Here is a 13,183-nt window from a genome sequence, read left to right on the forward strand (position 1 = left end):
GCCCACCCCAAATGGGTGGGGCCACGCCTCCATGAGAACATCTCATCAGAATCATTGCCCACAGCTGGGTGGGGCACATTCCAAGCAAATCCAACCATCACCAAAACGCCTGCCCCCCACAAAACCACAAAGATAATGGCATTTGGGGGACACAATACATTCAAACCGGCACAGAATAATAATAATAAATGGGAAAATTCGGGGGTTGGGGGGGTCAGATCTCTTCCCTTTTCCAGGCCTTTGCCTAGCCGATGAGGGTGTGGTATTTCCATGTGAAGGCTTGTGCTCTTGCTTGGATCTGAGATCAGGTGCAGAGGAGGAAATGTTCTCACAGAGAGGGCCCCTTAGCCTGTGTGGATTCACTTTTAGTTCTCTCTGATTTCAGAAGCCAAATCTGCCCCAGTGGCATTCGTATTTTTTGCCATGTAAATGGTTGTTCTTGCTCTCTTCCGCACTGATCATAGATAAGTCCGGAGGATAGGTGGTGTTCAACAGACAGATGCTGATAACCTCCCCTGTGCCGGGCACCACACTTGGTGCTGTACTTTTAGCACTGAATAAGCCTAGGTCCCCACCCTCAGGAAGCTCCCAAACTTGTGAAAACTTGGCCTCTAAGAAATTAGTCTCACTAGGCCCTGAAAAGTCATTCCTCTGTGTCCCCTCTGCTCCCCAGGCTCTATCTTGGCCCACATTCAGAAGAGGAAGCACTTCAATGAGCGAGAAGCTAGCCGAGTGGTGCGGGATGTCGCTGCTGCCCTCGACTTCCTGCACACCAAAGGTGAGCCAAGCCTTTGCCTGGGTGGGTGGGTTGGTCCAGCCGGCCTCTGGGTACCGAGGGAAAGGGGGTAGGCTTGACCCAGGAGACAGAGCAGCTGGCAGGCAGCTCAAGGTTTGAACATGCCCACCCATGAGGACTTGGATGGTGGATAGGTGGTAGAGCTGTTAGCCAAGATAACGATATAGGAGGAGCAGGGAGGAAAAGGAATGAATTTCCTATTGAACAAGGTATGTATGAATGTGTGTCTTTGTGAATGTGTGTGGATCATGTTTCTTTTCTTCTTCCTAATGAAGAATATAAAATACATGCATAATGCTACTATTCTATTCTAAGTATTTTATTCCTTCTAGTCTTTTCAAGTACATTAATTACCTGTATCACTCTTTTCAAAATGGCATGAAACTATATATGTACTTTTTTTTAAATTTTATTTTGAAATAAATTCAAAGTTACAGGAACAGTTGTAAAAACAATACAGACCCCATACACAGAACTCCAGCATACCCTGACCCCCCTCCCCCAATACCCCGATCCACCAACTTTAACATGCTGTCACACCACCATTTCTCTTTCCCTCCCTCCCTCCCTCCCTATCTATCATCCATCATCTATTGCTCTGTCTTCTGAACATATGAGAGCAAGCTGCACACATCCTTGAACAACAGTATAATTCACATATACAGTTCCCATGAACAAGAACATTCTTTTATGCAATCCCATTAAGCACAGCTAAGAAGTTCAAGAAATTCAACATTGATACAAAGCTTACATTCTGTATTTCCTTTTTTTTTTTTCCTTATGTTTCAACTGTGTCCCTTTGAGCCTCCTCTACTCCGTCCTCAGATCCCATCCAGGATCATTCTTGGCATTCAATTGTCATCTATTTAGACTGTCTTTTTTTTTTTTCTTTGTGGAAACATATATACAGCCTAAATCTTCCCATTCCACCCCCTCCCTAGCATTCCATTAGTGGGATTAATCACATTTAGACTGCTGTAATGCTATCACCTTTCCACCATCCATTACTAGAAATTTCCCTTCACCTCAAACAGCAACCCCTATACTCATTTCTTAACTTCCCATTGCCCTTTCCCCCACTTCTCATAACCCATACTCTACTTTTCATCTCTATGGTCATATTCTCTGATAATTTCTTTGTGTTTACTGTGGGACTTAAAGTTAACCTCTTAAATCCATAACAATCTTGTTTTTCTTTGATACCAACTTAACTTTAATAGGACATGTAAACTGTGTTCCTATACTCCTCCATTCCCCCACCTTTATATAGTTCTTGTCAAAAATTACATATTTTACATTGAGTCCAAAACCACTGATTTGTTGTTAGAGTTTGTGTATTTTATATCATGTAGGAAGTAAATAGTGGAGTTACAAATCAAAAATTATTGACTTCTATTTGTATTCCATTGTGGTCAGAGAATGTGCTTTGAATATATTCAATTCTTTTTTTTTTTTTTTTTTTTAATTTATTGAGGCTTGTTTTGTGTCCCAGTGTATGGTCTATTCTGGAGAAACATCCATGATCACTAGAGAAAAATGTGTGTCCCAGTGATTTGGGATGTCAGGTTCTATATATGTCTGTTAAAATTCTCTATATCTCTCCCTACTTTCTTTGTTTCTCTGTCAATAGGGTTCCCTTTAGTATCTGAAGTAGGGCAGGTCTTTGATTGGCAAAATCTCTCAGCATTTGTTTGTCTGTGAAAAATTTAAGCTCTCCCTCAAATTTGAAGGAGAGTTTTGCTGGATAAAGTATTCTTGGTTGGAAATTTTTCTCTCTCAGAATTTTAAATACGTCATGCCACTGCCTTCTCACCTCCATGGTGGCCGCTGAGTAGTCACTACTTAGTTTTATGTTGTTTCCTTTGTATGTGGTGAATTGCTTTTCTCTTGCTGCTTTCAGAACTTGCTCCTTCTCTTCGTATTTGACAGTCTGATCAGAATATGTCTTGGAGTGGGTTTATTTGGATTTATTCTATTTGGAGTTTGCTGGGCATTTATGCCTTGTGTATTTATATTGTGTAGAAGATTTGGGAAGTTTTCCCCAACAATTTCTTTGAATACTCTTTCTAGACCTTTACCCTTCTCTTCCTCTCCTGGGACACCAGTGAGTCTTAAATTTGGATTTTTTCGATTTTTTTCGATTTTTTTCTCCATTCTTTCTTTTGTTCTTTCATTCTCTGTTCTGTGGTCCTCGAGGACATGGAGTCATTGTTCAACTTCCTCTAATCTTGTATTATGAGTATCCAGAGTCTTTTTAATTTGGCCAACAGTTTCTTTTATTTCCATAAGATCTTCTATTTTTTTATTTACTTTTGCAATATCTTCTTTATGCTCTTCTACTAGGGTCTTCTTTATGTCCTTTATATCCTGTGCCATGTTCTTCTTCATGTCCTTTATATCCTGTGCCATGCTCTCATTCTTTGATTGTAGTCCTTTGATTAATTGTGCCAAGTACTTTGTCTCTTCTGATATTTTGATTTGGGTTTTGGGGATTGGATTCTCCATATCATCTGGTTTTATCATATGCTCTAAGATTTTCTGTTTCTTTTGGCCTCTTGGCATTTGCTTTGCTTGATAGGGTTCTTTCAAGTTGCAAAAATTACCAATCTAATTTTGCAGATCTATAACTTGGTGGCGCACGCTTTCTCTAACTAACCAGCAGAAGGCTTCTGCAGGTCACCTATTCCTCTCAAGTCAGTTCTCCTCAACTTTGTCTTTGTGGTGTGTGGGGAAATGATTCTTGTGGGGTTCAATTGGTGAACTCAGTTTGCGTGTGTTGTTGGTGCTGTCTGCCCTGAATGTGGGGCGTGTGTCTGGGTGGTTAGGGAGGCAGGGCAGCTTTAATAATCAGACCTCCCAGGTGTTTCCGGAGATACAAGGCTGTTGCAAGAGTCTAAGTCTTCATTTCAGTTTTGCCCCAGCTGTTCTCTGCCACTGACCCACAAGTCCCCAGCATTGTTGTAGCATCTCTGGGTTTCCTGAGTGGGCCTCCCTTTTCAGCTGTGATCTTCCAGGACCTCTGCTGAGGGAAGGCTGTGCTACGTCACAAGTGCACGCTGTCCCTCAAGGGAAGCCCTGGGCCACCGGGCTTTGCAGGGGCGCTCCCAGCCTGATGCAAAGATGGCTGAATGGGGCATCTCAACCCCCCACCTTTTCGCACAGCTCCACCTTTCCAGCTCCGGGACAACTAGCTGTGTTTGCACCCAAGGCCACTGTCCACAGCTGATATTGTAGCGTGTGCACAGTGCTGTGGGATACACTCCCCGTCACACTGGGTTTCCTAGCACAGCTCTGGGCTATGGGTACGGCCCCAGGGAGGAGTGTCTCCAGCCCGCAAGGGAGCCGGCTGCAAGCAGTGCAGTTTCTTTCTCCTTTTGGCTCTCCCCTCTTTCCCCCGGCCCTGAGGGAATCAGCAGCAGCCTATCCTCCACGCCAGACACCGAGAAGTTGGCACAGCCCGCTCCTGCCATGCTTCACTGCACGGTTCTCACTGTGGTAACTGCAGCCGCTCCTGGGGTGTTTTTGTTTTTTTTTTTAAAGAACTAATCCGTCTCCAAATGCCAATCCCCGGTTTCCTCACACCACAGCGTGGCCGCGGGACTTTCAGCCGGCTTGCTCACTCGTTTCAGAATGCAGACTCCTGGTTTTACCAAGTGCATGGTCCCTGTGGTTTTAGCAGACCTTGTCCAGCTAGTGCATTGCTGAAACTGGTGTTCTGGGTCACTTTCTGGTTTTTATCTAGTATTTTTCATGAAGGTGTTTTTTTGCCCTGTCTCACCTAGCCACCATCTTAGGTTCTCCTCTATATATGTATTTTTATATCTTTCTCACAATAAATGAAAAAGGCATTTTTCTATTAACATGGTAAGTTTGAGGTTAAATATCACGATGGTAAATAGCAGGTTGCTGTTGTCTGAATTATACTTTATTTTACAGTGTCTTTCCTAGGATCTCTTACTTTAAACCTTTGTAGTGAATTAAATCTCTTTGCAAATAAAGTGTTTTTACATTTCCATAAATATGTTTCAACATTACCTACATTTAAAACATTTGCCCAAGCTAACAGCAGTGCAGCACCATGGAAATAATGAATTCTGGCTTCACCTTTTTTCCACCTAAGGGCTTTCTCTGTCATAATCCCAACCCCATAGAGGTATGGTAAGAATTAAGAGAGATAATAACAATATCATCAACAGTAGCTCGCATTTATATTGCATTTAGGTACTAGGCACTTGTTTCAGTTTGCTAAAGCTTCCAAAATGCAATATATCAGAAATGGATTGGCTTTTTATGGGGGTTTATTAGTTCACAAATTTACAGTTCTAGGGCCATGAAGATGTCCAAATTAAGGCATCAAGAGATAGATACCTTCTCTGAGGAAAGGCTGATGGCATCCAGGGTCCTCTGTCACATAGGAAGGCATATGGTAATGTCTGCTGGTCCTCTCCTGGGTGTAGCTTCTGCTTTCCATGGCTTTCTCCATAATGTTTCTGGGCTTCTGTCTTAGCTTCTCTCTTGGCTTCTCCCAGGAGCAAACTCTGGATTACATATCTTAGCTTCTCTCTAAAATGTCTCTCTCAGCCTCTCTGCTTGTTTCTTCCAGGGCATTTCTGTCTGAGCCTCTCTGAGCTCTCTTCAAAATGTCTCGGCCTTTTATCCTCTCATAGAAGATGCCAGTAAAGACTATTTATGACCCACCTTGAATGGACAGGATCACATCTCCATGGAAACAATCTAATCAAAAAGTCCCACCCACAATAAATCTACCTCCACAAGATTGGGTTAAAAGAACATGGGTAGATACCTGAAACTATCAAACTACAACCCAGAACCCATGAATCTTGAAGACAATTGTATAAAAATGTAGCTTATGAGGGGTGACAATGGGATTGGGAAAGCCATAAGGACCACACTCCCCTTTGTCTAGTTTATGGATGGATGAGTAGAAAAATAGGGGAAGGAGACAAACAAACAAACATACAAAGGCACCCAGTGTTCTTTTTTACTTTAATTGCTCTTTTTCACTTTAATTATTATTCTTGTTATTTTTGTGTGTGTGGTAATGAAGGTGTCAGGGATTGATTTTGGTGATGAATGTACAACTATGTAATGGTACTGTGAACAATCGAATGTACGATTTGTTTTGTATGACTGCATGGTATGTGAATATATCTCAATAAAATGAATATTTAAAAAAAAGTAGACAAGGAAAAAAACAAAAACAAAAACGAAAGAGTAGTTTATGAAAAATTGAAAAAAAAAAAAAAAAAAGGAACATGGCTTTTCTGGGGTACATAACAGCTCCAAACCAGCACACTCCACCCTCTCAACCCCAAAAGGACATGTTCTTTCCATATGCAAAATACATTCATTCCATCACGATATCACAAAAGCTTAAATAATTCAGTAACAGTAGATAAGTACAAAGTCTTATCAAAATCAGTTACAGGTGTGGTTTGTCCTAAGGCAAAATTCTCCTCTGATTGTGGACCTGTGAAACTTAGAACAAGTTATCTGCTTCCAACATACAAAGGAGGGGAGTCATAGGATAAAAATCCTCATTGCCATAGAGAGAAATTGGAAGGAAAACAGGGTTCATGGGACCCAAACAGTTCCTAAAACCTGCAGGGGACACTCCATTAGATTTCAAAGTCTGAGAGTCATCTACACAAAGACGTTTTATCCTTGGAGCTTGAGAGAGCTGGAGTCCCACCCTTTCCAAGGGCTTTTGTGGCCCTGTTTTCTCCAAATGCTGGGGTGAGTGCTGCAACATATCCAAGTATTGGGGAGACCACCTTGTTCTCAGCCCCACCCTCCTTAAGCATCGGGGCAGCACCCAGACTCTCTGCCATCTCCGGGACACAGGCTTTCCCCTCTGAACGGTGGGTTGGTGGCCAGGCTCTCCCTGATCCCCAGGGAATGTGCTTCACCCTCTCTGAGGCCTGGAAACATTCTTTCTGCACATCGAGGTGGAAGGCCTGTCCTCTGCCTCCGTGGCAACCTCAGCCTTTCCACGTGCAGGGTGGGTCTACTCTCCTGGCCCGAGATTTCTTTGCCCCAGACCTTAGCTGCCACAGTTCTGCCTTTGAAGTCATCTTTCCTTCGATTTGTATCTTTTCTGTCTCTTTTCACTCTGACTGGCAGTGGTTCCATTTATACAGATCTTGCAGAAAACTTGTTGGCTTAGTAGCAGCATACTGGGGTCAAAACCATCAGACAATAGGACTTTCCACAAATCCTTCTTGGATAACTCCATCTCCAATCCTGGCTTGTACTGAAATGACTGACTCGTTCTTCCATGTTCAGTTAAGTGCTCACATGGGGCACTAGCCTCTGGGGTCTCACTTTCTGGAAGCCCAGAATTTTCCAGACCTTCAATTTCTGGTTTCTTTGTATCCAAGAGTTCAATTCTCAGCTTATCTCTTTCCTCTCACATTTTACTATAAGCTGCAAGGAGAAGCCAGGCTGCGTTTTCCACATTTAATTTGGAAATCTCTTCAGCTAAGTATCCCAGCTTGTTGCTTTCAAATTCTCTCCTCCATCTAACACCAGGACCCAATTTTGCCAAATTCTCTGCCATTTTAAAACAAGGATCACCTTCCTTCCAGTTTGCAAATGGAAACAGACACATTCATCATTTCTGTCCAAGTCCAAGTCCTCATCAGAAGTATCTTTAGAGTCTGTATTTCTATCAACCATATCTTCAAAGCAATCTAGGCCTTTTCTATCAAGCTCCTCACAATTCTTTGAGAATCTTCCCCTTACCCATTTATAAAGCTGTTCCAGCATTTTGGGTATTTGCAAATCACAGCACCCCACTCTTGGTACCAAAATCTGTTCCAGTTTGATAAAGATGCCGAAATGCAATATACCAGAAATGGATTGGCTTTTACGATGGGGGTTTATTGGTTCACAAATTTATAGTTCTAAGGCCATGAAAATGTCCAAATTTAAGGCATCAAGAGGTAGATAGCTTCTCTGAGGAAAGGCCAGTGGCACCCGGGGTTCCTCTATCACATGGGAAGGCACATGGCCAGAGTCTGCTAGTGCACTCTTCTAAGCTTTTTGTACATGTTTACTCATCTAAGTAATTGTGTGATTCTTATGTATATATCATGTCTGTATAGTACAGATGGAACATAATGCCTGGCACACAGTAGTTCTTCAATAAATGTTACTTCCTCCACCCTCATCCCCCACCAGGCAGAAAACATTTTTATTCTTCATATTAATACCCTTAAACTAAAGCATTTTGCCTCACTTTAGGCAGCTTGATTCCCTTCACGGTTGTGGATCTTGGCCAGCCACACTGGCTGTGAGTTCTTGGGACCATTTGTAAATGTGCAGTTCATGCATTCCACCTTGTGCCAGCAAAACGGTGCAGACTTGTGTGGCAGGTGCAGGGGAGGTTCAGGTTCATTGATTCCATCCTCATTTCCTCCAGTGGCTGCAAAGAGATCGCTGTACTATCAGTACCTGTGTTGGGAGCCTGACTTGCACCTGGGATGAAAACTCCTAGAAGAGGTTATCTGTGCTTTCCCCAGTATGATGAATAGAGCAGTTCTGTTTCTGAAAGCTAGAATGCATGCAGGTAACACCTGCTTGACAAAGATTTACAACTGCTCCCCAAGCTGCCTCTGTAGATTATAAAACTGGGTCATGCTTTTTCCAAGATCCATACCTTGGAGGGGGTAAAGGCAGTTTTATTTATTTTTTTATTTTTTTACAAGAATGCACTAAAGGGAATGGAAGCTGGTGGTGTCTTAGGAGTTCTGAAGTGCTTGTTAACATCTAGTTGGCCAGCTGCCCAAGTGACTAGAAGTTGGAAGGGATGAAAAACGATTTCCAGCCAAAGTTGGCTGTTTTCTAAATAACTTCACACTGGGGAGATGAATTGGGCAAGAATGGGTCAGCCCTGAAACAAGTTCCATACTTTTAAATACTGGACACACTGCCGTGTAACCTCTGGGAAATGAACTGGAGCAGCTCGATGGCTGGTGTGCTCACACAGGCAGGCCGTGATTATAGCATGGTTCTCTGAGTACTCAGGCTGGGGGACGACTGGGCCATTGTCACCTATTTGGAGAGTAAGGCTCCTTGTGTGGCTCGTGATCCTTCTGTGGGAACACTTGCTGTAATGGAAAATATCTTTCACTTTTAGTGCAGTGAGCTGTAGCCCGACTCAATTTGTGCAGCTGAGACTGAGTGGCTCTGGGTTCTCATTCAATTAAGTGACTGATGAAGTTACTTATCGTGCTGGAGCTCAGGTTTTCCCTCGCTGGTGAAGTGCCTCAGGTGGACTGGGCCTTTGCCTCCTAGAGGGAATTGGAGGGCTGCCTAACAAATTGATCATTGAGGGAGTTTTGGTAAAACACATTCCACATCTCCCACCTACTCCGTTACCTCTGAAAATCCCCTGCCGCTTCTCAGTACTTCTAAGCAAAAGCTGTTTGGCTCTCACTTGCCCTCCAACCCTTCTGCCTCTGTGCATTCTGCAGAAGAGAGGAATGGGAGGTTTCTGTGGCCACTGCCAGAACACGGCGGCCCTGTGCGTTGGTTCTTTGTCCGTCTTTGGTTAGAAGGTGGTTTTCCCCTGGGTGCCTTCTTGGCCAGATCAGCAGTTTTTGACCTTTCATGGAATAAGCTTCTATTTGCAAGTCTCCCCCAAGAGAGAGGTCCAGGCCAAAATGCAGGGGAGGCTTCTCTTCAGTACAGCACCCTCGGGCCAAGGCAATCCCTGCTCTGCTCCATGCTGTCTTGGCCATGCAGAGCAGGTGAGAAGGGAATCAAAAAACCTTGGGGAGATTTGTTAACTAACACTTGATCCCCTGAAAATGTGGGGAGTCCCACTGAAAGAATCCTTTTTTTTTTAATCGGTGGAGCAGTCTGAGCCCCCTGAGCTGCTAAACGAGGCACTATTTCTGCATTGCTGTTCCAAGCACTGCCCTTTGCAGACTCTGCTCTGCTTTGTGTTAGGCTTTCTTATTCTTGGTTGTCACTGCAGTGCTGAAAGGTAAGCTGGCTGAGCTTCATTTAGGCCTTCTTATCCCTGCCAGACTTCAAAATCCCCTGCTTCAAAAGAACTTGCAGAATCAACTGTGCTTTTGGTTTATGTCTCTGGTTACTGCTGCTTCCTGCAGCTCGTTGATTTTTTAATGTACCATAATTGGGAATTAATCTGCAAACAACAGCATTTGAAAAAAATTAATTGTGTGTGGAATGTTTGATAATTATATGCAATGCGTTAACCATTTCTTTGCTCTTTGTTATTTCAGGCATCGCTCATCGTGATCTGAAGCCAGAAAATATATTATGTGAATCTCCAGAAAAGGTACTTAGGGCCTGATTTGGGAACTTACAGTTTACACTGATTCAGGGAAGCCACCCTTGCTTTAAATACAGATTGTTAACAGTTCTCTCGGCCTCAAGTCCCATCTTGAAGAGATTATTATGAACACGTGAGAATGTTATACCTAATATATAATGTTCCTACATTCCAAGCTGTGTTAATTCTTGTCCCATTGTTGCTTTTTATCATCAGTGTGATAAACAAGAGTTTGTTGGTAAAGGCAGTTGTATAGTTTTTTGTTTTTTGCTTTTTAATTTATTTTTAATTTATTTTTACAAGTATGTTTCCCAGTCCAATGCACTTACCATCAGAGCATTTGATTTGAGTCATAAACAACTCAATCTTATATGAAGAAAATTTCTTCTTATAAGTTATGTTTATGTCATGGTATATATGCCAAATGGTATCCACACCAGAAGGAATAATTAGTAAGTTCTTGAAAAGGGTTTCTGTTTCTATTTTTATTTCTAAAGGCAGCCATTAGAAAGGAAACCATTTGTGCTCAGTGTTGAACAAATGCCATCTATTTTAAACTTTGCCTTAACTCAATCTACTAGTAAATGGAAGCATTTGTATTTCCATAGGTGTGTATGAATTTGATATGTTCTGTGTTTGTGAGGAGAGATTTAGCCCTTGGTGGTTTGGGTGGGTATATTTGCCTGTGTGGGTATATTTGGGTCATGCCTGTGTGGGTATATTTGGGTGTATGCATGAGCAAATGTGTCTTGGTCTGGACTCAACCATGGTTGATAAATAGGGAATGATTGTTAGTGAATATAGAGTCAGCTGCTACTTAAAAGTCTTTTGTATTAGCTCAGATAAGATCTTTTGACTTCCTGTCAGTGGTTCTGGCACAGAACTTTATGATCTATCATTATTATGATGATATTTGACAATGATTAGAATTAATATTTATTGAGTGCTTACGCTGTAGCAGACACTGTGCCAAGTGCCTTATTTCATTTATAAAATCTTGTGAATAGATTATCCTCATTTTATGAATGAGAAAACTGAAGCTCAAGACGTTAATAAACTTGCCCAAGATTACACAGCTAGTAAGTAGTAGAGCCTATATTAAAACTAATGTAATCTGACCCCAGAACTCCAAGAGTATACTAAACCACCTTGATACATTGCCTCTGGTTTACAGTGTACTTTCATGTCCTTTGTTTTATTTGATCTTTGCAAACGGCGTAAGTTTGTTGACCCCTTTTTATGGTTGAAATTATTATTAAAATTAAGAGAAACTAAGTGAGAAAGAGGGAGAGGGAGAAAGTGTTGTAGTTTGCTAATGCTGCCAGAATGCAAAACACCAGAAATGGATTGGCTTTTATAAAGGGGGTTTATTTGGTTACACAGTTACAGACTTAAGGCCATAAAGTGTCCAAGGTAAGTCATAACAATTGGGTACCTTCACTAGAGGATAGTCAATGGTGTCTGGAAAACCTCTGTTAGCTGGGAAGGCACATGGCTGGCATCTGCTCCAAGTTCTGGTTTCAAAATGGCTTTCTCCCAGGACGTTCCTCTCTAGGCCGCAGCTCCTCTTCAGAATGTTACTCTCAGTTGCTCTTGGAGTGTTTGTCCTCTCTTAGCTTCTCTGGAGCTAGAGTCTGCTTTCAGTGGCTGTCTTCAAACTGTCTCTCATCTCCAGCTACTCTCTCAGCTTCTGTGCATTCTTCAAAGTGTCCCTGTTGGCTGTAACAAGCTCGCTCCTTCTGTCTGAGCTTTTATAGGGCTCCAGTGAACTAATCAAGGCCCAGGCTGAATGGGTGGGGGGCCATGCCTCCATGGAAATTATCTAATCAGAGTTATCACCTACAGTTGGGTGGGTCACATATCCACAGAAACATTCAATCAAAGAATTACAATCTAGTCAACACTAATAGGTCTGCCCACACAAGATTGCATCAAAGATAATGGCATTTTGGGGGACATAATACATTCAGACTGGCACATTCCACCCCCTGGACACCAAAATGGCATGATCTTTCCATATACAAAATACATCCATCCCATCACAGTATCACGAAAACTTAAATCATTTCAGTTAACAATAAGTAAGTACAAGATCCCATCAAAATCAGTTATAGGCATGGTCTTTCCTAAAGTATAATTCACCTCTAGCAGTGGACCTGTGAAACTTAGAACAAGTTAGGTACCTCCAGTATACAAAGGAGGTACAGTCATAGGGCAGACACTCCCATTGCCATAAGGAGAAACTGAAAGGAAAACAGGGTTAACAGGACCAAAACAGTTCCTAACACCCACAGGGCAAACTCCATTAGATTTCAAAGTCTAAGAGTCATTCACAGAATGAGGTATCCTGGGGGCTTGGCAGCCCTTTTCTCTCCAAATGCTGGGGTGAGTGCTCCAACATATCCACACATTGGGGAGACCACCTTTCGGCCCCACCCTCCTCAAACATTGGGGTGAGTAAACATGACCTGATAGATAAAGCTGGGCTTCAGCGTGACACTCATACAACTAGGCAAACATATAGTCATGTTCTCTCCTTGTACCCTTTAGTTTCTTTTGTTTTTCTTTTCAGGTGTCTCCAGTGAAAATCTGTGACTTTGACTTGGGCAGTGGGGTGAAACTGAACAACTCCTGCACACCCATAACTACACCAGAGCTGACCACTCCAGTATGTATGAGCCAACACCCTGTGCCACACCCTCCCGGGCTTCTGTACATCTGGAGTCCCCCTGACCCAAAGCGTTGAGTCCAGAACAGAGGGCTAAGGAAGAGAATTCCAAGTGTTTCTGTACCACTTCCTGCTGCCCCAGTTGTCATTTGGCTTACTGCTTTGTGTTGGTAGGCTCTCACCCCATAGAGCCAGGGCTTAGTTGCTAGAGAAACTGACATTAGAGCTCTTAGTTTGGGGTGTGTCCTCTCTGCTAATAAAGAGACAAAGATTTGTATCTGTAAGCACAGGTACAGACAGATGCTACTCCCAGGCTGGGCGTTTCACATATGTGCATGCAGGTGGCTCTGTGAGTCCCATTCTCTTTGCTGATGTCATAGCACATCCACCTTCC

At 42.7% G+C, this 13,183-nt stretch overlaps 1 protein-coding gene across 10 annotated transcripts in view; it reads left to right on the top strand.

Annotated features, from left to right (window-relative positions):
- Positions 1-13,183, top strand: part of MKNK1 (MAPK interacting serine/threonine kinase 1) — a 49,217-nt gene that overhangs the window by 29,925 nt on the left and 6,109 nt on the right. For all 10 annotated transcript variants that reach the window (XM_037827314.1, XM_037827313.1, XM_037827315.1 and 7 more), the window contains 3 exons: positions 674-778; positions 10,072-10,127; positions 12,694-12,789. In XM_037827314.1, coding sequence (XP_037683242.1) covers positions 674-778; positions 10,072-10,127; positions 12,694-12,789 — 257 coding nt within the window. The remainder of the gene's footprint in view (positions 1-673; positions 779-10,071; positions 10,128-12,693; positions 12,790-13,183) is intronic.

The sequence above is a fragment of the Choloepus didactylus genome, chromosome 2, assembly GCF_015220235.1.
Source record: "Choloepus didactylus isolate mChoDid1 chromosome 2, mChoDid1.pri, whole genome shotgun sequence".
Classification (NCBI taxonomy): domain Eukaryota; kingdom Metazoa; phylum Chordata; class Mammalia; order Pilosa; family Megalonychidae; genus Choloepus; species Choloepus didactylus.